This window comes from Pyxicephalus adspersus, chromosome 2 (assembly GCF_032062135.1).
Source record: "Pyxicephalus adspersus chromosome 2, UCB_Pads_2.0, whole genome shotgun sequence".
Lineage (NCBI taxonomy): Eukaryota > Metazoa > Chordata > Amphibia > Anura > Pyxicephalidae > Pyxicephalus > Pyxicephalus adspersus.
In genome coordinates, this window is record NC_092859.1 from 77,919,900 (window position 1) to 77,945,995 (window position 26,096).

General features: G+C 35.2%; 1 protein-coding gene across 1 annotated transcript in view; it reads left to right on the forward strand.

The window, feature by feature from the left end:
• TXNRD1 (thioredoxin reductase 1) overlaps positions 1-24,375 on the forward strand; it is a 40,385-nt gene extending 16,010 nt beyond the window's left edge. The window contains exons 4-17 of the mRNA XM_072401165.1: positions 591-700; positions 6,689-6,811; positions 6,896-6,968; positions 7,516-7,635; positions 10,039-10,181; positions 10,796-10,911; positions 11,048-11,273; positions 12,405-12,494; positions 13,370-13,446; positions 14,189-14,345; positions 14,577-14,684; positions 15,482-15,577; positions 21,558-21,692; positions 23,922-24,375. Coding sequence (XP_072257266.1) covers positions 591-700; positions 6,689-6,811; positions 6,896-6,968; positions 7,516-7,635; positions 10,039-10,181; positions 10,796-10,911; positions 11,048-11,273; positions 12,405-12,494; positions 13,370-13,446; positions 14,189-14,345; positions 14,577-14,684; positions 15,482-15,577; positions 21,558-21,692; positions 23,922-23,984 — 1,637 coding nt within the window. The 3' untranslated portion in view covers positions 23,985-24,375. The remainder of the gene's footprint in view (positions 1-590; positions 701-6,688; positions 6,812-6,895; positions 6,969-7,515; positions 7,636-10,038; positions 10,182-10,795; positions 10,912-11,047; positions 11,274-12,404; positions 12,495-13,369; positions 13,447-14,188; positions 14,346-14,576; positions 14,685-15,481; positions 15,578-21,557; positions 21,693-23,921) is intronic.
• Positions 24,376-26,096: the final 1,721 nt, after the last annotated feature.

A 26,096-nucleotide genomic window follows, 5' to 3' on the forward strand; every position in this document is an offset into this window, starting at 1 on the left:
ACAGTATTATAATTGGGCCTAACCTAAAATCTCCTGCGCGTGATCTCTTTAGTAATTCATCTTTTTTTATATAAGGTATAACATAATATAATATCATGTATATTATATAATATGTATACTATTGGCCAAATCTATTAATAAATCTGTAATTGGTGTTTTGGAAAACGCCACTGAATAATTTACATCATGTGGAAAAGTTTGGAAGATTATAGGCTGTGTAAATTGCATACATTATAAGTCTTATATCAAAATAATCAGCAGTGAGATTTCTCAGGTGGGGATATTCCAAATGTATGTAAAAGTAAAAGAAAGAATATTTCTGTAATATATGCACATACATTTGCAAATTTATTCAAGTCTTCCTCTTCCTCATACTTATCATCTAACTCCCAGCAAAGTCTTTGTGACGTTTCACTCTTTCCCTGTACCTTGGGAAATTTGCAAGTCACGATCGATGACACATTTGGTGAGGAATCATCATAGGTGTAAGGAAGGAAGTGATAATAAGGTTGTGAAAGTTTTATGTCCCTCCCTGTTTGGCTCATTCTGAGTGTTTATAAATGTAGAGCTCATCTATGTATTCCTCACAGACTCAGGAAGGATACTTGAAGAAGAACTTTATGAATATACCATGGAAACAGCTTTACCCAACGTTTTTGTGAAGGAAAAACTTATAGGAGGCTACGATCACATTATTCAGGTAAGGTCATGTTACCTTGTGTAGTATGGTGTCACAATTTTTTATGTAACTATTTTATATGAGCAAATATTGTAGATACTTGTATCACAGTTACATTTGTTTTATTGTTGTTAGTATATAACATTTAGTTTTTGTTGATTCAATATTAACATATACCAACCTATAATTCATTGTACCAGTGAAGTCTTTGGCCTTCATTTAAATTCCACACCTTAGTGAAACATTTTACCTGTGATGCCACTAAACAATTATCTACATTGAAAGAAGTGCCTTTCATTCCTTTTCCATGTACCATTTAAATTCTTATAATATCTCCCACTTTAAATATTGACAATAGCCACCAGTATAAATACAGAAGAGTACTCAGAGGAGGCACAAATATCAAAATAACCTGACAATGGTTTTGATGTTTCCCTTTTCTGTTCACAAAAAATTGGTTCAGAGACAATTGAGCGAACTGGACCTTCGTATTCAGTACTGCAAGGCATAGTAAAAACTATTGAAACTAAACTTGTTGCCACTTTAAAGTTATGGCCATCTGATACTTTAAATTTAGGTACATCATCATAAACATTAATAATAAACTGAAAAATCTATCTGATAAAATGATTTTAACTAGCAGCCTTAAGACTTTAAGGTTAGACAAAAACTCTCTTGAGCTAGATGATTAAATGGATGGTTTCCTGCCATCATCTAATGTCCGTCCCCTCCTTGCTACTGATAGGATGTGCATATTGGGACTTGGGAGAGTAGTATAATTTTATAAATCAGATTATTAAAGTGTAAAGGAAGGGACTTATATTTACCAATACTTTACCTTCAGTTTATATCTAGATATATAAGGTATGGAATTTATATTTATATTATGAATGTTTGCCTCGTAAAATCCCCCCTATAGCAGCACTCGGACTTGGAGTGAGTGAGACAGCACTTAGAACCACTTAGCTGTCCTTCATAAACGAATACTTTTACCGAACATGCAGAGGAATAAACTCATTAGTCTGTTGCTATTTTTTGTACAATTGTATTTTGGGGACAGGGAGGTGACTTAGTTGGGCTGCCTAAATGAAATAGAGAAAAGTCACCAGACTTAGCTTGGAAATACAGTGGTGTAAATCAGGCTCTGAAGATACATAAATCTTTACTATTCCTGCACTTCAAGCAGTACTACGATGTAATACAAAAGAAAAAAACAAAAATAGCAACTGCTAAGAACAGATGTTTCGCACAGTGGGAATGCAAAGAGATAGATGCAAATAATTATCTTCTATCTTTGCCATCCATCCAAAGTTTTTTAAAGGATAGTTACAAACCAACTAGAATTTTGGTAGCAGATAACATACATGATACCTCCTGGTTTGGATCAGGGAAAAAATAAAGCATGAAAAAAAAACTGGATAATAAATGAACAGCTATTAGCAAGAAATAAGCCTGAATGCTCAATACATAGTCTGTTAGATTTTACTGTTGATCGTGAAATATTAATCGAGCAGTTACACGACTACTGCGATCCAATGAACAGTGCTCTCAGTTGGTTCCAGTCCTTTCTGTCTGACAGGTCACAGCAAGTATGCTTATGTCCCCACTCATCCAATTTAGAATCCCACAGGTTTAGTGTTATCTCTACTCTTGTTGTCTACATGCTACCTGTGGGAATATTATTCCATTATAATGGCCTAGGTTATCCTTAAGTTACTGCTTAAGTTACACACAACTATATCCATCCTTCAAGCCTGGCCTACAGGACCCAACACCCATCTATGCCTGTCTAGGTGTCAGGGTCTTCACAGGCAGGTAGTGCAGGATCACTCAAGGCACAGAGTCAAAGTGACACCAGGTCTTCAATGGGGCACTCCGCAAGGGGTGATGGGGCAGTAGCCTAAAGTCCACCAGGCTATTTGCTGCTGAGTGTCACCAGGTCAAAGCTGGAGCAGCCTCGATGTGGAAACAGGTGGCAGCCAAATATAGTCTGGTCCTAGCAAGGGTCAGGGCAGATGGCAGACAGGCATAGTCGGGATCCTGGCACAGGTCAGGGTATGCGGCAAACAAGCGTAGTCAGAGTCCAGGCACGGATCAAAGCAGGTATAGTTGGGATTCAGGCACAGATCAGAAATAGCAAAAGAATACAACACAAAGTAGCAAGGTAGCTGGTGCAACATCACCAACGAGTATTGTGACACTATGGAACTTAAAAACTGGATGAACTTGGACAGAGCTGAGATGGTGGTAATGGGCCCACATATGATGTTATTTTACAAAAGTTTGCTCACTCAAAAATTAGGGCAATATTGTAATACGAAAACTTTGTATGTAAATTGGGGGTGATGCCTAACAAAAAGGTAACACTCAGTAAGTAAATATGAGCAAATATAAAATCATTGTTCGGAGGATTAAAGCAAGAAAATAAACACCTTATTCCACTTGATGACATACTTAAGATAATTTATGTACCGGTACTTTAATTCCTGCACTTGGACTACTTCAATTCCCTGTTTACAGGATCACCAGAAAATGTCTTGTGGTCCTCCACATTGTACAATCCCATCAGCAGTTGTCTGTAAAATTAAAGGCCTTCATTGCATTTTGAATAACTTGGGTTCTAGTTACTTGAAAAACCACTGGAACCATACACCCCACACACATCCTTCAAAAATTTAAATTTTAAAATTTAAATTTTTTTTTCAAAACTTTAAATTTTAAAATGTTAAACATGTATTATCATTCTTTTATAGATATGTTTGCTCTAACACATTTCTATTTTCTTCAGCTTCAAACCCAGCAACACATTTAGGCCCCAATATTTGAATTCAGTATTCTCAGCCATGGAAAATTCAGTGGAAAATTTTGACTCAGTAAACAGTGAAATAAAATTTCAGCTGTCCAAATTATATTTTCTGTCCTTCTTTAGCAGAAAACGACTACTAGAATCCTACTGGTTGCTATGGAGAGCACATACATTTTTCATTCCGTGATTTATATATTACCCCTATTAAAATAATTTGTGCTGCACAAAAAGTTTCTTAATTGTAAGTGGAGCATTAAAAGCAATATAAATTGTAATGATATGCAGTATGTTTTAAATGTGTATTCTTTGTCATCATCCAAAGTAATTACTTTAAATTTTGCAGCATTGGATAGGCATAATAGTTAACTTAAATGTATTGCAAACAATATACTGTGATTGCAATGAAATGTAAATTGAGTTGAAATATAAGGATAAATATAGATAACAGGGAATGCAATATAGATGCAGTGAAGGTGCAGGGCAAGCCAGGACCTGTGTCTATGTTATAGCTATAGTTTCTCATATTTTACCCAGTTTAATACTTGTTCAGATGCAAATGCTGAGATGAGGAAGATTATTCACTCTTTATTCACCTGTTGCTGTCTTTGCTACTTCTAGCAATACCTAGAATATGTTAGCATTTGTTTAAAGTGCATACATTTCCTTAAACAGAAGCAGTATAAATGTATTCCCTGATCTTGATCTAACTAGAGTTAAAGCAAAGGTGTGATTGTACTCCCATGATCAGTTTTGTTGGCATTGTTGAAGCATGAATCACACAAGGAACCCCCTTTTGCATTAATGCATCATTAAATCATTGGGCAGAAATCTAGTGAGCTACCTCTGCTTCTCTGAAATCCCTTGCTCTGTTTTGGGGAACAGGAGAAAGAGAGAAGGGTAGTAGATCATCAGGAGAAAAATGTCAGGGCTCAGAACACTGGCACTGACTGGCACTTTAGTTAGATAAGGCACTATGTTATCAGCTCAGACATAAAGTTAGATGCAAATTATGCTTGTAGCAGGGATAAAAGGCATAAAACACAGGAAAATCTGTATATTTTGTAGAAATTTCATAAATATTTTTTTCCTGACATACATTTTAAATGCCCTTGGTAACACTTTTGAAAACAGAGTCAAAGCTGATATAGTCTCTTATATCCAAAGCATTTTATTTTTGACATTAATAATTTATATGTATTACCTCTTCCCTACAGTTCCCTAATATATCTAAGCTTACCCCAAGCTGAAACATGGTGTTATTATACTTAATATACAAATTTTTGGGATGTAGACTGGAACACATTTCATAATGGTATACCAGAGCCTTTTCTTACAGCAACTGCCTAATAATCACTTCTGTCCAATCTGTCAGCATACACAATAACTCAGAAATTACCAGCGCTGTAAATTAGTACAGAGGTGTACTATTGTTATACCTGACAATGGAGATTTTGTTTCTGTGACAAACAGGGCAGAATGAGATTGGTTTATAGTAGAAAGCTGAGTCTTTATTATTTGGAATATTGTACCATTTTAAGGATAATAGGATTCACAGGGGAGGTTGGGGCAATACATTCAGGAGGCTGTAGAAAAAGGTCATTTATTCCTCCGTGTATCCTAATGGCCTTTAATAATTTAGTGAAAGGGTATACTGTTTACTAATATATGCTAAAACTAGCATTGAAACACTGGAAACACAGACTGTGATGAACACAGTAGAATGGCACAGGCACAGACTGACAAATATTGATGGACTGATATAGCTGGGTCAGGGATGAGGTTCAGGTTTGAGTCTGAATACACAAAAGTTGCACATTTTTGGAGTAACGGCCAACAAAAAAATCCTAGCCTTATTCTCATATGAAACCAAACAAAAGAAAGATAGCACAAATAGGTTTACAAGCAAATCACATTTGCATTGATACTAAATTCTAGCTAGTTTGTAAGAAGTACAGTCATATTTCTGACACACCCAAAAACTTAAGAGGTTGCTTCAGTCTGGAAAGTGATGTGTAAACTGACGGAATCTTCTCACATGTGCCAGAATAAGTAAGCAGAACCGGAAGATGGATGAGTCAGAAAATAAACTCATACATATATTGTCAACTTTTTTGATCAAGTCCAATTAGAGTGACTGGTATAATTTAATATTGTATTGTGACATGTTATTAAGGTTTGGGCAGGGTTTATAAATCCAGTCAGTGGATAAAAACAGATATAAGTTACATTGAAGGTAGTGGGGAAGTGTTAGAACTTCTGCTTTTATTGGTGCCAATTAGAGACTTTCTATTTTATAACATTCAGTACTTAGTGATTTTAATGTTTGATTGGCACTTTAAGGATTTTTTTTATGGTGTCCCCTTCACCTCCTATCATTTCCATGGTAAGAACTTGTGCCACTTTGCCATTGTATTGGTGTCTGATGCTTAAGGGACTGCTTAGGTGCTAACATGATATTCATGAGGGGCTTAGCCCATGTGCCACCTTTAGGAGTAGATAGATTCCCCGAGCTAACAGCACATTGGCATACCAAGAAATATTAAAACAAATTATCTGATATTATTGTTTAGTAATCATATAGTGTACCTATCTGAAATTATAAAAACTCATCAATCAATCAAAAATCAAAAAGACCTACCCTGAATCCCTACTCCAGGACACTTTTTTTTGCTGTATAAACAGTTGAGAAGGGTTACACACTCTGTTAGGTTAATATTACCATCTGTGTCTTACCAACCCAGTAACCAGAAATGAGCTGAATTCTACAAAATGGGGAGATTGCATGCATCTTGGCCATGGGACCCTGGGCAATGTGGGTAGATCACATGATCTAGAAAATAACCTGATGAGGCACTTTCAAGTTTGTATTTTGGTTCTTGGGACAGCTCCTTCTATTCCATTGCTAGAAGAATTAAATGGCAAGAGACCCTATGTTTCCTGGGCATTCACAACTATACAATCTTTTCAACAGACAGCCAATGATGGATGAATGATATTTGGCTGCAAGGAAAGGTTGATATGGATTACACATCTCCTCTGTATTTGTGTATGTGACTTTGTACCTGCATGCTTCACCAGAAAGTCTAGTGATGTGTTCCAAAAAGCATAGACAAGAGAAAGCAAAACCAATTGTCTTTTTAAGTTTTAGTACTTCACTGTTGTATACATGTTGATATCAGTATTTTTTGTCTTATTTTTTTCAGTTGTCTAAGGATGGTCTTTTTCAGAAACTGCTGGAAGAAAAGGAAGATAAACCTCAGGAGGACACCTATGATTTTGACCTTATTGTTATTGGTGGAGGCTCAGGAGGTCTAGCCGCTTCTAAGGTAAAAACAAAAAAAATCTAACTGCTTTGATATTTAAATGAATGCAGATAATTCAAAAAAATGACATTTTCTGTTAATACTTAGGAGGCTGCAAAGCTCGGCAAGAAAGTGTTGGTGCTAGATTATGTCGCCCCATCCCCATTAGGAACCAAATGGGGTAAGTTTAAAAATAAAATGTAAACATTAAGTGGTAATGCACCTTCCAAGTTTATCCATAACATTTTAAATGTTTTGCCAAACTTGTCTGAGAAAATTCAACAAAACTATAAAAACTATAAAAATAATACAACTATAATATAATTATAAATGTTTTCACATAAGGATCACGCAATTTCCTCCAAGATTCATACATTTATTTACTAGGAAAGTGTGTGTGTACTGGGTAAATTGTGTGCATCTTGGGTAAAAACATTTAGAAATCGATCCCTTAGTAGCTGGAATATCAGTAATACAATGGCCTAGACAAAATCCTATTTGTAGTTGCTGCTCTTATGCATATGATGTGAATATAGGAACAAATAAAAAAATAGCATCAACTCATAACTCAATATTATGTACTAGAAATGGTGCAAAATGTTGATATCTGGTGACCTATCTCACATTTACCTACAACTTTGCAAACTGCAGCATGTACATGTTTTTTTATCTTAGTAATGTAATCTGCATTCATTTTGCATTTCAGTAATCCATTTTTCTTTTTGTAGGTCTTGGAGGCACATGTGTAAATGTGGGCTGCATTCCCAAGAAACTAATGCATCAAGCAGCACTACTGAGACAGGCTTTGAAAGATTCACACAAATATGGCTGGCAAATTGAAGATGATGGTATGTCATTATTAAAGCAGTGTTCCTAAACAGCACTTATTCTCCTGGCTACACTTACTTACAGTATAGTGTGGCCGCACAACATGATGAGAGGGAAGGGAATATTTTGAATGCCAGTAACCGAATGCCCAATCATTCTTGGTGCCAATAAAGCACAGAAGTGTTGAATTTATTAACATGATTACTGCGTATCTATGATAAGTATGTATTTGTCTACTGCAGTGCGAAGCCAATGAATTAAACAAATGCTGTACTCTTTATTATATAATATTTACTGAATGCAAACCATAAGGTTTTAAGCTTAGGAGCAGGGTTCAGTAATGCTCAAACCATGAATTTGACTTCACTAAATGAAAATGTAATCTAATGCTTTGGGGTTCTGCACTGCCATCATATTTGTTGCAGTGGATCAACACTGAGACTTACACAGGGATATTTGTACAGTAAAAAAATCAGCAAGTAAAAGTTTTCTTACCTCCCAACTCCAAAGCAATGGAATTAAAACCAGTTTATTTTCAAGTTAATAAGTAACATGACATTTGGACCCCTCATTCTTTCACCCTGTGTGCCAAAATCCTTCCTTTTTAACCACATTTTTTCACTTCAGTCATCTTGGTCTACATAAGGTGTTTTCCGAAGCTCAAGCTTCTTACATGTGTTTCTCAATCCTTCACCTAAGGAAATAAAGGGTCCTGGTCTGGTTTACAGGAGATTCTGGTGTGGTGGCTCCCCAGGTTCCCCACTGATGTCTCTGACCATAACACCAATATTAAAATGCCAATTTTAGTTAATACAAATGTCTTCATTCAACTTTATTCTAATTTAGTATGCATGATAATATTGTTGTCTATGCTTCTTTATTACATAATTATGTTCAAGGTCATTATTAGCATAACAATAGTTACACAGTAACATAAATTTCCGAATTCCATATTTATTTATTAAAGCTTCCACGTCAGTACACAGCTTGGCAATAATATCATTAACATTCATGAAGAATACATAAAACTGTAGATATTTGTCTAAAGTAATTACCTGCATCAGTTACTTTTACAATTACTAATTTACCTGGAGGAAAACAGAATAGTCATTTGTGAATCTGCTGTCCTGAAGTAGGACATAAAGTGTGTAAGGAATGATATGAGCACAGGGTATCCAGATCTGGATCCATTCTGGTCACAGATCTCTAGTCAGCATAATAGCCATTTCCACTTTCTAATTTATCTTTTTTCAGTCTAGAATTGTTTAAAAATATTTTTCGGCTGATATACCTAATAGCTTTGGAAACAATGTATTATGCAATATTTAATTTGATGTTTTTGTTAATATTTTCAAAGTTTACAAAATATATATTTTATATAATTTTTAGATAACATTTTTTTTTACAATTATTATAGGGGCTTCCATGACCTATACTTGCCTGATTTAACACCTATCACAACACAAACAATATACCAAAAAGCCTCAAATGTGCCCGCTTTTGCCTAACAGTGATTATTACCATAACAAATTTTAAAACATTTTACAACATTTATTGTACTGTAAACTGTAGCATTTGGAGAAGAAACAGATCTCTGGTAAACCTATTGGGAATTTGTCATTTTTTTCTTGTTGGAACAGGAAGTATAGGAACACTCACTAGTGAGCATGTACTAGTGAGCATGACTACAAAAAGGTTATTATTTTAATCTATGATCCTGTCCAAAAACTAATGATTCTTGTTATAGCCAAAGTTTGTTGATCATAGTACTGTAACGACTCTCTGTAGTCTGTAGGTCAGTTCAAACTTACATTGATTTATTGAAATTATTACAGTTTTTCTCTTCTGTTGTTTATTTGATAGTCGCCAGTCAGCAGCCAACCAGTAAAAATTGCTGATTGCAGTGTATGACCTAGAGAGAGTCAATAGTTACATATAGTTTACTATAGAGTCAAATACTTGACAAGTACAATGACACAGAAGGAGAAGAGGACACTACCTATTGGATCCTACAATTTAAAGGATGAAGGGGGAGGGGGGCTGGGTAAATATAAACTTAAAGCAAAACTAAACTTAAATTAAAAGAAATTCTGCCCAGGCAGATACTTTATTGCAGAAGGAACTGGCTATTTTCCTTGCTATCAAATAAATGTACCTATCTGTTTGCAGTTATTTAAGTGAACTCACATCCTCTTGCTCCATCATCGACAAGAGCATCTTTACCTGGTCCCCTCGCGGGTGCATGATCTTTTTTTATATTTAGGTTTTTTTCTGCTTTATCAGTATAATGACAATAACCCTGATAATATATTTACTGCAAATATACTGTACCTTTCCATATGTTTTCCATTTAAAATATATTGGAATTCTTATATTTAGCTGTTTATACAGTATAATCATGTCTTTTTTTTTTCTATTACCAGTGGAACACAAGTGGGAGATTATGACAAAGTCTATCCAGAGCCACATTCGCTCTCTGAACTGGAACTACAGGGTGACACTTATAGAAAATGAAGTGGAGTATGAAAATGGTTTTGGAGAGTTTGTTGATGCACACAAGATCAAGGTATTAGCTTCGTTCTAGACTAGGCAGTATGATTACATGAGTAATGGCTTATGGATAAAGTCTACCATACACTAAACAAGTGTCTTCAGTGTTGGTAAAATTAAAACATTGTATATAGAATGATCATTATAGTGTAATGCAGAAAAAAACTAACAGACATTGCCAGCAGGTGAGTTCGATTATCTCCTGTGACATTTTGTTATTTGTATTGGTCAAAATAGAGGTAAAGTAAAAAAACTAAAAAAACAGGAACTCACAATTACTGCCCTAGAGGATGTAATGGATAGATCATACAGCATTCATAGTAGATTCATAGAAGATATGTTTGTCGGGCAATAAGGCATCTGAAGATCTGTTACTTATTCAAAATAGAGGAAACTTGTCATGAGATAAAGATGAAATGTGACTTTTCTTTATGAAAATGCATGTTGCCTGGCTGTTATGGTGACCCTCCTACATCAATACTTTAAGTAATTTATTCAGAACACATATGCAGAAAAGGGTGTCAGCAATAACATCCTCCATGTTTATCTGATTAGAAGTCCCTTATTTATGTAATAATGTATTTCACGTTTTTTTTTTTAATACCAACTGTATAAAATTTTGTTCTGCAGTCCACAAATCCAAAAGGAAGAGTGAAATATTATACTGGGAAGACATTTCTCATAGCTACAGGAGAAAGGCCACGCTACCTTGATATACCAGGAGCCCAGGAATACTGCATCACAAGGTACAAACCAAGATTAATTCAGTATATTTTGTACATTGTTTTGTGATGTGTGCTGTAGGTTAGCAAAATCTGCTGCAGTGAACAGTCTTTATTACTTTATTTTTCATTTTACTTACTCCGGTCTTTTTTTTTTCAGTGATGACCTCTTTTCATTGGCATACTGCCCAGGAAAGACTCTAGTGGTTGGTGCCTCCTATGTGGCATTGGAGTGCGCTGGATTTCTAGCAGGTCTTGGCTTGGATGTCACTGTTATGGTGCGCTCCATTCTACTAAGAGGTTTTGACCAGGATGTGGCCAGCAAGATTGGTGAACACATGGAAGAACATGGAGTAAAGTTCATTAAAGAATGTGTGCCTACAAAGGTAAATTTCTTAGTTTAGCTTAACAGCTGTAAGGTAATATATCTTTTTTGTATATGGACTGTCATAACTTAAAGTAACAATGATACTGTTAAGGAAACAATACCACAAATTTAGGCAATTTAAGTTGAACCTACAATAAAAACTGCAAAAACATTGGTTACCTGTAGACAAAACTACACATGGAAATTATTTGTAGTCTTGGAGTAGTTTTAGTGGGAGCAACATGTTCCTGCCCACTCCCACAAACCAGACCTCCCTATTGGGTATTCTTGTTGCCTTAATGACCAATAGGAAAGCTCAGGAAACAGAGGGAAGAACATTTTCACAGATTTGGAAATATGTAGTGGTCGATATCTCTGGATGTACTTGTCAATTTGATATATGGTTTTTAGTGTAGGTAATCAGACTTTGAGTATCTATTTTTTCTGCTCAGAGTGAAATGCTCAGCTTAGTGACAGTTTTTTTTCAAATGATATGGCAAGAAAATGTATATAGGCTTGTATGCCGGACATTTTAGTCTCTTGTCAGCTCTATGATTGGTTATGAAAACATTCAGCTCTAACAGCACTCAACACTGCCTTACAGCCCAAAGTCCAATACTGTTTAGGTAATATGCAGGTTGGGAGGCAAGTCGGGGTTTGTTACAAATCTAACCTGGTCAACTGCTACCAATGCCACAGTGTTACGATAATGCAATGTTAGACAGCACAATGCTATATTGCTAATAATGTAATAATATATGCAATAATATGAACATTTCAATATATAAATAAAAAACAGTTTTTACATTTAGTTTTTACTCTTTCTTGCTTTTTCTGTATGTATCTGTGCTCACATGTCAATTGTATCATGTAAATGTTTAACATTGTATGGGAATATACTATATGTGGAACAATAGAAATGTTATAAATAATAGATTTTTACTGCCTTGAATATTACTTGAATATTACTGTGCCTTTAACTATTGATTATAAAAAGCAGGAGTCCATCCTAGTTGGAGATAATTGCTAAATGATGTCATTAAAAATAATGTTTGTACTATAACCTTCGTAATGTTCTTTTCTCATATGACTTGTTTAATGACTCAAGTGTAGTATTACTAAGTATGCTTACATATGCCTCTCCTGGCAGGTAGAGCAGATAGAAGCTGGAGCACCTGGGAAGCTGAAAGTGACATCTCAGTCAGCTGACGGTACAGAAATTGTTGAAGAATACAATACAGTGAGTACTGATCCTGCCATAATAGCCCTGCTCACTCAGTGAAATGTAGATTATAAAGTGTGCATATTTTTAACCATAAAAATGATGAGACTTGTTGGTAGTGTTAGATAATGCAGAATGTATCATTACAATGGACAATACTTGGCAAATAATATAAATATAGTTTTAGGTCAGCTACGCTTTCTCCACTGTTAAATCCCTAAAGTTAAAATGTTTGATTTCTTGGAAACTTTATTAGCAAGATATTTGTGTTTGCCAAGTAGGTCAACAGAGTTCAAAATTGTAGCAATCTCACTATTGACACATCCAAGACATACAATATCCTAACTAAAATATAATTTAAATATAATTTAGTAGACTGTTTACTCCATTGCCTGCATTGATTCCGTGTTTTATACAATCATTTACGCTGGCATTTTCATTGGGCTGATGAATGTGCAATAATTAGCCCTTTGTGTGTATCGTAAACAGACAGGGAGTTCTATGAATCATGTTTAGTTTTCTTGATAGAAGTGATGAAAGTCCGGCAAGCAGACCCAGCAGTGACTAATATGGCCTAGTTAGTTGTTTTTTTTTTTTTTTTTCATCTAATAGCTGAGATCCAATTTATTTCTAAGGAAAATGATTTTTCTAAAGAAAATTTTGTTATACATCAGCACAAGTGTAATATACATTTCTGTTGCTTAAAGCCATCTTTGGTTTCACTGTAACCAACTGAAATTGTGAAGATTCCTTAGTTACTTTTGAGGTATCGTCTCAATCTAACTGTTGTGTGAGGCTTTCATTTTTTTAACAACATGTATCTGTTGTGTAATAAATAATCTGCTATGTATTAACAATAATAATAATAATAAGATATCATTTATACTTCCTAGGTATTGCTAGCAATTGGAAGAGATGCATGCACAAGGAAAATCGGTCTGGATATTCCTGGAGTAAAGATCAATGAAAAGTATGAAATATATGAAATGAATAATATATACATAGATACATACAAAACAGAATAAATGACATGTGTGCCAGTAAGCATCAAATAGTATTTTGGGATTTGAGTGTAAGAAACATGATCTTTAGTAACCCTGCCACTTTACACAAAGACAAGTGTATTTTTGTCATTGCATGATGTGGAGTGGGGAGGATGTTCAGGAGTTTTCAAAAACATAATTATTTATTATTACCGTAAGTAATAATAATAGTAACAATTATTTATAATTACCATAAGTACCATTGAACAGCCATCTTCTCCAATTGTAGCATCCCTTAGAATGTTCTTTTTATTACTTTGACCCTGTGCTCCTGAAATCCCTCCTCTTAGCCCTTGTGACATCATTAGAGGGGCTACTAAAAAATTTTGGAAGCCAGCAGGAGGAATCTAAAGTCTCTGATAGCCTCTTTGAGGGAGTTTGTCCGTGAAGGAAGATCCTACTTCTGTCCTCAGGTTTAGCTATATCACTCTGCTTATCCCTAGTGTTATAATGTAAATTATGGTGTGTAGGCAGCCTTTTATTAGTCCCATTTACTAAAATCAGAACAAAATATGTTCTCCTTTGTTAACTCATAAAGCATAAAGCTGGAGATCAGCCAAATTTGGGAAAGGTTTATGTGGCTATTGTAGTCAAAAGTTTCTGTAAATTGTTGCCATAGCTTTACTTTTAATTATTGTTGAATAAAATTATCCAAATATTCTTTCATAGGACAGGTAAAATCCCAGTCAATGATGAGGAGCAAACATCTGTACCTTACATCTATGCCATTGGTGATGTCCTAGAAAACAAAATAGAGCTTACCCCAGTGGCTATCCAAGCAGGTCGCCTTCTGGCCCAGAGACTCTATGGTGGATCCACTGTAAAGGTCAGTTATCTAAAATGTAACTTTGTATTATGTGTCCATGGTTAAGGTGAAATCCATCCCATTGGCTGCAGACAGGCCAAGTATTTGGCACACACAAGAATTTTGGTTACATTGGTATTACCAATATCTTATCAGAATCTATAAAATGTGAGGATTGTGACCTTGTAAAACAATTACATTCGTTTATACCAAAACTTGCTGTACTTATAATATTTACAATCTCTTAAACAGTGTGACTATGTGAATGTCCCAACTACTGTCTTCACACCACTGGAATATGGAGCATGTGGCTTATCTGAAGAAAATGCTATTACTAAGTATGGGGAGGAAAACATAGAGGTAAGATACATGTCCAGTCAATCCATGTTTGATGGAACCAATCACTTTGTATGACCACTAAAATATATATAGTATATAATATATTGTATATAGAGAATATATAGTGTTTTTACCATATTGATTATGGTAAATCAATATTTTGTAGAAACATGGAGCTGCAAGTGCCGCTCAGTGTACTTGGGAAAGTTTGCAAATAGGCAGACAGGCAAGGGACATAATCCCTGTAGTTTAGCATGGTCATCAGTGGGTGCAGAAACAAATCCCTCTCTTAACTTTGACCTGATCCCAAAAAGAACAGTACCATTTTACAGGGAACATCTGTAAATGTTATTTGTGTATAAGCTTGACTCTGAAAGATTCCCCTTTTTTTCCCCCATTTTTGTTTGTGATAATAGCAGTTTGTTTCCAGAAATGTGAAATGCCTAGGCATTTCTGTGCCTCATAGTTATACATTGGAAGTCTGATATCTAAAGCTTGCCTTTTTTGGCGCAGGTTCTAGAGTTCACATATACATTCACATATCTGTGTTACAATTACTGAACACATCAGCTGTATACTCATTTTGTGCCAGTGATTTAGGAAGTATTAAAGGTGGAGAATCAGAACACTAACTGAGCATTTTACAGAAATGGCAGCTTACATTATCTGTTTTTGAAAGGTCCAATTTCATGGCCCATCAACTGTTTTGCATGCCACAGTAAAGACAGATATTTTCCAAACAAATATATAATCTACATTTTCTTTCTCACTTTGTGTGTAATTTTGAATTTTGAAAACTGTACTTTTTCTTCATGCAGGTGTATCACAGTTTTTTCTGGCCCTTAGAATGGACAGTTCCAGATAGAGACAACAACAAATGCTATGCAAAAGTCATCTGCCATATAAAAGACAAAGTAAGTGAGGACATTTCAATGTACTTATTGTTATATATATCCTTATGCCCTCTTTGTCATGTCAAGGCATCGATTTCACAAGATCATTTAGGGTGTCCTGTGTTGTCAGCAGATAACTGCCTCTGTTGACCTGCATTCTTCCTATACTGCATTTTGCTGATATCCTAGGTAAGGGACTCCCACAGACCCCAGTATCTACATATTACCATGATGGCCACCTTCTTCCATTGCTCTATGGTTCAGTTCAGCCACTGGATTGTGGCTATATATCAACATGGAGCAAGCTATAATGCTCTGTTTTAACACCTTTCACAACTTTTCTCTCTCCATAATTAAGCTTTAAGCTACTAACACCCAATATATCAGTTCCCTTTCCTTGAACTACTTTTTGTTGGTGCTAATCTATCACAAATAAGCATTTGTCAAAGTTGCTCAGATCCTTACAGTTACCATTTTTAATTGCATCCAACATGATACCTTCAGGAATTGACTGTTTTCTTACTGTTAATAAATTATATTCGTTGACAGTTGCCATTGTAATTGGTTATTCAGTGGTATTCTCTTCAACTGTCTGGCTGATTTGTCCATATGCATGTGAGCATATGTGTGTATTTTTATATATAATTCTTGTGTGTGTGTCTAGTGGTTTTTTTTATTACTGTAAATGAAGACTATGTGAACAAGACATCTCAGTTGTTAATAGACATATGTCATTGTACAACATTAAAAATATGGTTCTAAGTGGACATTTAACAAAAAAAAAGTCAATAATGTCTGTAAAGGTAAATTATTATTATCGCTCCATTGATTGCCAGGACACCTTTCCTTTTTTTCCTTTGCTTTTGTATCTTTTATTGATGCTGTTGTAAAGTTCAGTACAAAGATTCCTTACACCTGCCAATTGCTGAAAATTGCAACGTGTCACAAAGAATTTCCCCTTATCTTTTCCTTGTAGTCATTGTAAAATGCTCTTAGTTATTGATGTCTGTAAGTAAAGTCGATCAGTTGGATTACTAGTTAATTAGGCAGCAAGTCAGGTACGTGTACAGAAAAATATTTTATTCAGAAACAGAATGTCACATAAAAGTGTAGTCTAATGTAAAAAAAAAACTCCAACAGTTATTGGTATACAAAATTTCTGTTGGGATCAATAGATATTTTTTACATTTTTTAAAGGTTTTTTATACACTTTAATCGCCTCAATTCCTTTAACACATATGCATGTTATTCAATTTTTCTATAGAATTCTATTTAATAGAATTTCTTAAACCACACTACATAAAAATAACATAATCATTATATTTCACATGCATTCAATTAATTTTCTAAAGCAAGATATAAAGTTTATCAGCCCGAAGAGTTATCTGCTCACTGAAACTATCAGTGGCTTCATTAATTTTATAGAAGTAATAATTCAAAAATAAATGACCATGTTGAACAGTTTGATATTATTTTCAATAAAAAAGCATGCATTTTTGTTTAACTGTGCTGTTAAATCAGTAGGAAGAAGACAATCTAACAGAATATAACAATTTAACAGTATAACAGAATCTAACAATATAACCGAATATCAACCATCACCATCACTATAACCTGATTCTTGTAATATCTATGACACAGTATGCAATTTATATAGAAAAGTGAGCTATTATTACAAGACTGAATGTGAATTGGTGATGCATGACATTCCTACCACCCTTTTGCTACTTCTAAAAAATCAGGCATGTGTGCTAAATTCAAACATGTAGATATTATGTTGCTTCAAAGAGGCATCAGAGGATTAGCAGTCTAACATAGGATTGAAAAGCCTATTCATATTCTATCACATCTTTTACATCTAATGTAAAGATTAACTGAATGTTAATGAATACCTATTTCACTCTATTTTTAAATACAAGCATTGTAAGTATCCTAATTTTGGAATAAGCCCCTTTCACTCCTTTTACAGCAGGATTTAAATGTGAGAGTAGTACAAGCAGCCAATAAGTTTATTTGCTGACAGTGGGAATGCTGATAGAAGGGCAGTGCAAACTGACAGTGGTCCCATTCAGTCTGGGCCCAAAGGAAGTGGGTTAAATATAGCGGGGTGTGAGACCTAGGAAATCTAGTCACAAGAACAATTGTGGACTTAAAAGTAGAATATCGCAAATTATCTTTTAATGATCCAGTAATTTGCTTTATGTTACTGGATAGCGTTAGAAGCTAACATTGTAGTGCTTTGTTATTGCAATTATAGCATTAAATGCTCACACAGGAACAGTAATTAAAATAAATTATTCTTTAGTAATGTGACAATATTAGGTCATGGCAACAATATTAGTTTATAACTCTCATCACTGACTATGTTTTAGTATTATTGAACTATTGACTAACTTATTATCAAGTCAGTTAGCTATTTTTGAACTTTATAGAAATGGAGGCTGGGTATAGAAGACACACACACATAGACCTACATTTTAAATACCGTAACCCCACTGTAAATACTGTAACTGTGTGTGTAACCTGCATGCTATATACAGATTACTTAACAACTGTGAAATTTAGATAACCGACTTTACATTGATCATGGGTTGTGTGCTAATGGATGACAGCACATGGGAAGCAACCTTGGCTTTTAAAGTTCAGTTAATGGGGCTAATGGCTATAATGTCATTATCTCCTAGTTTACCTATATCTTAATAGGAAATAAACTCACTTAAAGCTTTTCTGTTTAGCTCCTACAGCTGTAATGCTAGCTTCTCTGACACCAGGAATAAGTGTTCATGTTCTTATTTGTAATGAAAGCAGGCTTCATTTCTGCCGAGCTGACACTGGGACATTTCACGTATAGGGCTTTAGTGTGAATGGCTGTATGTTAGGCTGAAGGGCCCTATAACTAAACATGTTGCAGATTAAAACTAAGTGAGACAAATGTATTTATTTCTTATTTATTGTTGCCTCACAGGGTGGTCATTGCATTGTCTTCCTTAGCACAATGGTCCATAACTTTACAAAAGGAATTGGAAAATTTGCTAAAGCATCTTGCAGGAATAACATGACTTGTCAGGACAGATCAATATAAGTATTTCAAATTTTCTATTATAAAAGTTATAGATTAGGTTAAGAAACATTGACCCTAAAAATAACTGCCCAAGATTGGTATCTACTTAAATGAATAGGAAAACTGATTTACTGTCAGTAAATACCTCGATAATTTTAGACCAGAGGTGAGATTCCTTCTTAGCTGGATTAAGAAACCATGGACCGGAAAGGTTGTCCACCAGAGAGCTGATAAATACATCCCTATAAATATTATGTTCAAGCTGTATGTTTGATACGCTATGACAAAGATATGTATTTACTCATATTTTTTATAAGTTTATAAACTGATGTTTTAATAGTTTAGTTATTAGTATGAAATCTGTATTGAAGAAACATTTAATGAAGGTTCCTTCCATGATACAGTATGTAGACAATGTGTGAATTGTGGTTGCCTGGGTGAATTTATTAGGTAACACTTTTCCATCTGTACCAGAAGAGAGGGAGGGGCATGTATTCCTTCACTGAGCATTAGTTGTGTTGGTATCGATCTCCTGCTTTTCAAGTCTTTTAACAAAATAACAGTAAATCAACTTTTTAATAAACTAGAAAGCAAAACCTCCAGCTTGCCACTTTCTGGCTGTGAATATGAAATTTTACCTATGCAGCATTTCAAATTGACCCGAATATGTGTAATTGAAAGAACATTTCTTTTTTTGACCTAACATATGTAAAATGTATTAAAATTACTTGTTTTTTTTTTATTAGTACTTTACAAAATAATATACAGATTCAGCTGAAAGAAATTGAACACTTCCTATTTACTAGTTACATTGGTAATCTTTTGGTAAACATTACAGTTATATAAAACAGATGATACTTGAAATATGAAAAATAATACCCGAAGAAAGAGGGAGAGACTGAACCTATTTGGGGAGATCAGATTTAGGAACCCATGCCACTTTTGAGTATACTGACCCGTTAAATAATGCTATATTCCATAATTTATTGATAGAATTAAACCTTCTCCAGCATTTTCAAGATTTTACGCAAAAGAAAAAAACAAATATGTACAGAGCTCAGGAAGATAAACAAGAATGGGTTGTCAAGGTGCCTTTCATAAGTACTTGGCAACTTACATATATTGCTATGCTGTTAAGTCAATCTCTAGGCAAACAGTTCTAGGAGATTTGTATATCTGCCTATCCAGTGTTGAGATTCACATAGCTTTACCATGCAGCACTGTCCTGTATGGCAGAAAGGAGGACCCAATCTTTTTGTTCTGCATTTTTACTGTCACTTTAAAGATTCCTTTATACCTTTACTCTTTACAATGTTCAGTAAAAGGAGAGTCAGCTTTGGACTTTTCTTCAATCAGAAATCCTCTTGGCTTGCAGTATACCTGGTTGGATACTTTGTGCAGCTTCTTCCCCCTCCTTCTGAGCTCTACTAATCAGTAGACAAAACTTGGCAAACATTTGATACCATGTCAATCTCCAGATCTGACACTGCAGCATGTAAAATAATGATGCTGTATGTATCCTCCTCTCTGGTATTCCACTAACCTGACTCTCTTCTCTGTAATCTAATATGAATGCTGCAGCCAGACTCATCCATCCTTCCCACCGCTCTTCTTCTGCTGCATCTATTTGTAGTTCTCTTCATTGGTTTTCATTTCATCCTAGAATCAAATTCAAACTCCTGTGTTTTGCCTTCAAATCCCTCCACAGTTCTTGTCCCACTTACCTTTCTGACCTGATAGAAAAAACAGCCCTAGCAACTCTATTCACTTCTCCAGTGACCTACTAATGACTTCACTTATAACCATATCACCCACAAGACTTTTTTTTAGAGCTGCCCTGACTCCCTGGAAGGGTTTTCCACGTCCTATTTGGCTTGCTTCTACTTTCCGCTCATTTAAAAGAGCACCTAAAGCCCATCTTTTCAAACTTATCTACCCATCTTCTTCTATCTCCTAAACCCTCACTACTTCCCACCACTACATATCTCCCCTACTATTGTGTGTTACTTCCCTCACCTCCTAGATTGTAAGCTCTTTGGGAGAGAGTCCTCTCCTCCTCTTGTGCCACTGTCCGTGCCTGTCTGTCATTTGCAACCCCTGTTTAATGTACAGCGCGTACATTACAGAGAGTAATATGTTGGCGCGAAATAAATACTGTCTAATAATATTAATTATTGACCACAGAGCTTAACTAGTATGTGTCTTGTATTTTTTCTGGGGTTAAGCTTTAAATCTGACTTGTGATATAAAGTATTTTTAGAACATGCTTAGGATGCCCCCTGTCGTTAGAATGGAGACTTCATATTTCTGATCATGTGATGAGACTTACCAATGTCTGCACTCATGCTGTAAAATGTGTAAAATCATTTTCAGCTTCCCCCAGGTTTCTTTGGCATATTTTGTTAGCCTAATAAGAAATTACATTAGAAATAACTTTTCCCCTTGGAAGGTGACTGTCACCTTGCACTGCTCACCTGTGTTGTGCTGACTAGGGTAATGTGACAGGCCATAATCATAAAGATGATGAATGCAGAGAATATCATCATTTTTACTAACGTGACTTGTGAAGGTTGCTGACCCTCAGAAAACAAGCTGACTTATTTGCTGCAATACTTAGATAGTGATTGTCTCAGAAACCTGATACTTAACATACTGCAACTTCGTCTGAGGGTCATCAAATGTCATCTTCCCACAATGTCAGCCTTTATATTTCTCTTGATAACTTTTTTTTAAAGTAATGGTGAAGGAGCCCTTTGAGAGAGTGCTGCAATGTACCAGTATATTCAAAATGGTTTAATCTCTTTGAGGAAATGTTATCAATGGGTTTATATAATGGATTACAATACTGTATATGTGATTGTTTTCTATGTTACTGTAACTATTTTTTGGTTGCTTATGGTGATTGATGATGTTTAAAGGTCATTTCTTTTGTTTTTATAGGAAAGAGTGGTTGGCTTCCATGTGCTTTCACCTAATGCTGGAGAGATTACACAAGGATTTGCAGTAGCAATAAAATGTGGCCTCACAAAAGAGCAGCTGGACAGCACGATAGGAATCCATCCAGTATGTGCAGAGGTATGTGCATCTCTCTTATATCAGACATAGACATGTTTAGTAACAACATAAGTCATGATAAGACCTGGCTACCAAGAACAGCTGGCTGCTGACCAATCATCTTTTATGCAGCCCCAAAGCCAAGATCCATGATGGTATAAAACATCATCTGCTGCATATGGACAGTATCTGCCAAAGCAGTCTGGGTGAAGTGCCTAAACTATTGTTTGTAGACATTAATTTAATCCTTATAAGGCTGTTCAGACTTGCAGTAAAAAAGTAAGCAGTCAACCTCACCTATGGAGCCCTGTTCAAAAGAAGGAAAAGCAAACAGCATGGACAGAAGCGACTTGTCAATTCCAGGAACCGTGCTGCGATCGTTTTTTTTTTTTTGTTTGTTTTTTTTTTCCTATTGCAATATGCAATTTGCCCTCTCTGTTTGTCCTGGTGACCAATATCACAGGAACAGAAAGTGATGGTAGAATGCAAAACTCCTGTTTTGGTGACAGGTATCTTACAGAGGGTTTTCCTCTTTTGGGAGAGATATCCTCCCTTTTCCTGTTGTATGTCTAGATAGGGGCTTTGACATTTCTCTGTCTTATCCTAAAAAAAAAAGCATTGGCTTAAGAGTTCATTTGAGCATTTCAATTTAGAAATCAGATTCAATCAATTTTAGAAAACAGATTCCTATTAGTCAAGATCAAAACATATGACTTGTAGCAGCAAATTTTCTGATTAGAAGTCTGCTTCTGGGTATGCCCTCTGAAGAAAGAGAAAAACTACCAAATTATAAAATCTGACTGTCGAAAAAATTTCAGAAACGTTAATGCTAGCCAGAGCAATTTGTCGCTTTTATTGACGGTTTAGCTTAAGAGTTCTCTCATAGCCAAGGTCAGAGCTGACATCTAATACGCTGAGTGGCATTACAGAGCAATGCCCAGGGCCACAATTTATTAAAAAGTGTTAAACTTGAGCTTATTCCACATCCATGCTAATGGGAGTTCAGGAGTGCAGAATGTTTTAACTTTCATTTCACGTAATACAGCTTGGATAAGTATTTTATACCCATTTTCCACAACTCAAAAGTTTCTGCTTCTTGGCAGCACTTTTTCTACATGCTTGTGTTGCAACTTTGGTTTTACATTATTAATCTGGGGGGTTCCTAGTGGTGACAGTGGATTGGAGGAACATACCTGTGTAATGTCTGTTGGTATGGCTGCTTATAATCTCCACTCTTAGCACACGTGACAACACAGGGGACCAGTAGTATAATAGTATCCACTATATTTTTATCAGTGCAGCCGAGGGTGTTTTTACATTTGCATGGAGTTCTACTTTAAATTGACCCATCTCTCTATTTTGACATGGAAATTTGTGATAATTGTTTTGCTATTAAAATATTCTTTGGCCTTCTGCAAGGCTGCTGAAATGAAGAGACATCAAACATGTTTAGCTGACAAACTGTACAGTGCACTTGTTCATGCAGTACATGATGCTCCTACAAAAGACATCTTTGATACAGTTAATTAAAGCCTTTGAAGAACCATAGGCTGACACAATGTGATTCCCTATAATTACTCTGTTACAGTTGCAATTTCTCTTTCATTTATACTGTGCAGCATGACACATTGCAGTTGTGCTTTCATTATCACAATTTGAGCCACATATCATATTTTTAACTCATTCAGTACTTTAAAAAACGCAGCTGCTATATTGCTGAAATAGAAATTGCTGTGCCATAGCTGAAGAAATCTTTTACCCCCCTCCAACCAATTTCCATTCAGCATGTGGACCATCTTTCCATTTTTATCATATCATGCCCATGCATAGTTATGATTATGGATCTTGCAACAAACTAGGGGACATCCTAGATGGTTGATTAATGTATGATTTGGCAAGCCATGTCACCCCATGTTTTTAGTTTGTGAATATTGATGTTTACTGCTGAATTTTGCTGAATAACTCTTCACATTAGGAGAGACATTTCCGTGCACTTTTACAAGGCATTTAACTTTGATTGGTGTGAGACAGTTAAATGCTCCCTAATTGCTTTTCATCTCAAGAACAAAGAACTAAACTCAGTGTGGCTCCTTCCAATCACGTAACATGTCTCACTTTGATTACAAACACATAGGATGATGCGATTTCTTTATAGCTCTTACTAAAAGGGTCAATGTGTGTAAAAATAAAAGGTACCATTGAAGAAATGACTGTAAATCTGTTATAAAATAACATTTTGTTTTCTTTTAGATTTTCACCACCCTTACAGTGACGAAACGCTCTGGGGAGGATATTGTTCAAAGTGGATGCTGAGGTTAAGCCTTGCTGTTAGTTCCTATTGCCATGGTCCTATAAAAGAAGAGAAGTCATCACCTGAAGAAAAAAAGCACTTTACGGACAGTTAGCTAAAAGCAAAGCAAGACAAGCAAAAGTCTGCAGAAGGAAGTTCACACTCTTCATACATGGTAACGAACATAACAGCAAGTTTCCTGGAAATAAGCTGAGGCAGGGCACTGCACTAGTGCCTAAGTGATGTCACATTCCAAAGCCAACCATGGTGGGATGTGACTGAAGACCTGCAGGATCAGTTTATTGACGTTTACTCTTTTAGTTATTTATTTTTTCTGTTATTTGTAAATAGTGTATGTTTATTGTGTAATTTATAAAAGAGAACAAAATAAATATATATATCACTACTAGAAAATTTTTGCTGAAAGTCACATTCACTGATTTATAAATTTGTTCCCAGGAGTACCAACACAATTAGGAAATAAAGGAGGATCATTTTAGAATAAAGGGCCATGCTATATCACTTACTAGGGGTAATTACAATGGCAATTATTATTTTACCATGGTTTTCTAACTATTACATAGAGTGGAGTAATAAATCCCCCCAAGTAACTAACATGTCATTGATATAATGTGCCTATTGAGGTTAAAGCACAGAAAAGAGCAGTGGATGCTTGGGGCATGCTGAAAGCTTAACTTTCATTTTGTGGCACCCATGTAAAACGAGGAATCGTATGTGTTACTCAAGCAAACATTCTGGTACTTCCCTTCAATAATCTACAGCTGTTTAAAATAACGGAGGAAGTATAGCATGTACTGCTAGGGCTCACACATGCATATTTTCAATAGTACATTGTTTTTGTTATTATTATTATGAATAACAGGGCTATAAGGTTAGCCATGCACACCAGACCCAGGCCATAATTATTTATATGGAATGTATACTAAGCTAAAGGAGAGTGGGACCAACTACACACATCTGAAGCTAGTCCCTAGAGATTTGATTCATGGGCTAGCCTCTTCATCGAGTATGCTGTCTCCCCCACTAAAGTTTAGCATTCCATTTTGTGGAAAGAAAGAGACTATTCAGAAGACTCCTCAAAGGTTTCATATCTCCCTCTCAATAAATACTGCACATTTGTTCTGTGCATATGTTTATTTTGAGAAGCATATGTTTTTACTTTGTTTAAGTTGGTCAGCTTTTAAGGTATATCCTAATATCTAGATCTATATATATATATATATATATATATAAAATCACACCTAAACAGAGTGTACCTATAATAAAAGGATTCAGAAAGAAAAAACACTTAAGTTCCCTTTAAAAAGTGAAGGGTCCAGTTACGTTATGCCATTCTGTTTTTTTTTTAGTTCTCAAATTTTATTTGTTGATGGTGACTTGTTCATTAAATTTATTTATAGATTTTGCACTTCAATGCTATGAAAAAGGTTTCTCAGCAGGCTTATGCCTAGAGAGAAACATAATATGAGTTTACATGGGTTATTTATTGCATAATAAATATTTTATTTTGTAAACTAAGAAAGAAACAATTTAAAACTTGAAAGAAGCAATAATACTTCAAAGTGTAAAAGGCTACAGGGCTTTTTGTACAATATAGTACAATGTGTACAAGGTTGTTATAAAACATAGCAGCCTATCATTTTCCCAGTACAAGTCAGAAAATTAAGGTGATCGTCAAATTGGGTAGATCAACTATGTATTTCATTAGAAAAATACATTAGACCATGGACAGCTAAATTCATGTACATATACTAGATTTTCATCGTCCAAGACAATGGTTCATAGTTGTCATGGATGAAAACCTAACATCAATACAGAGCTGCCCTCCCCCTCCCTGTATGATTGCAAAACAACCTTTCCCATTCCCTTTCCATTTCAATGAAAACCTCATTAGACACTGGCAGCATTCACACAGATCCCTTGTCTGAATTGGTACATGCAGCATTATTGTACTTTGTCCCTATTGTAACACAAATGACCACACATGTCATCTGAAAGGTGAAAATGGTGGCTCATCACTGCACTGGCCAATGCACATCACTGTCATGATTGTGCAAAATGTTTACAACTGAATAAAAGATTTTAAATCATTTAGGTACTTTCATATAACATTA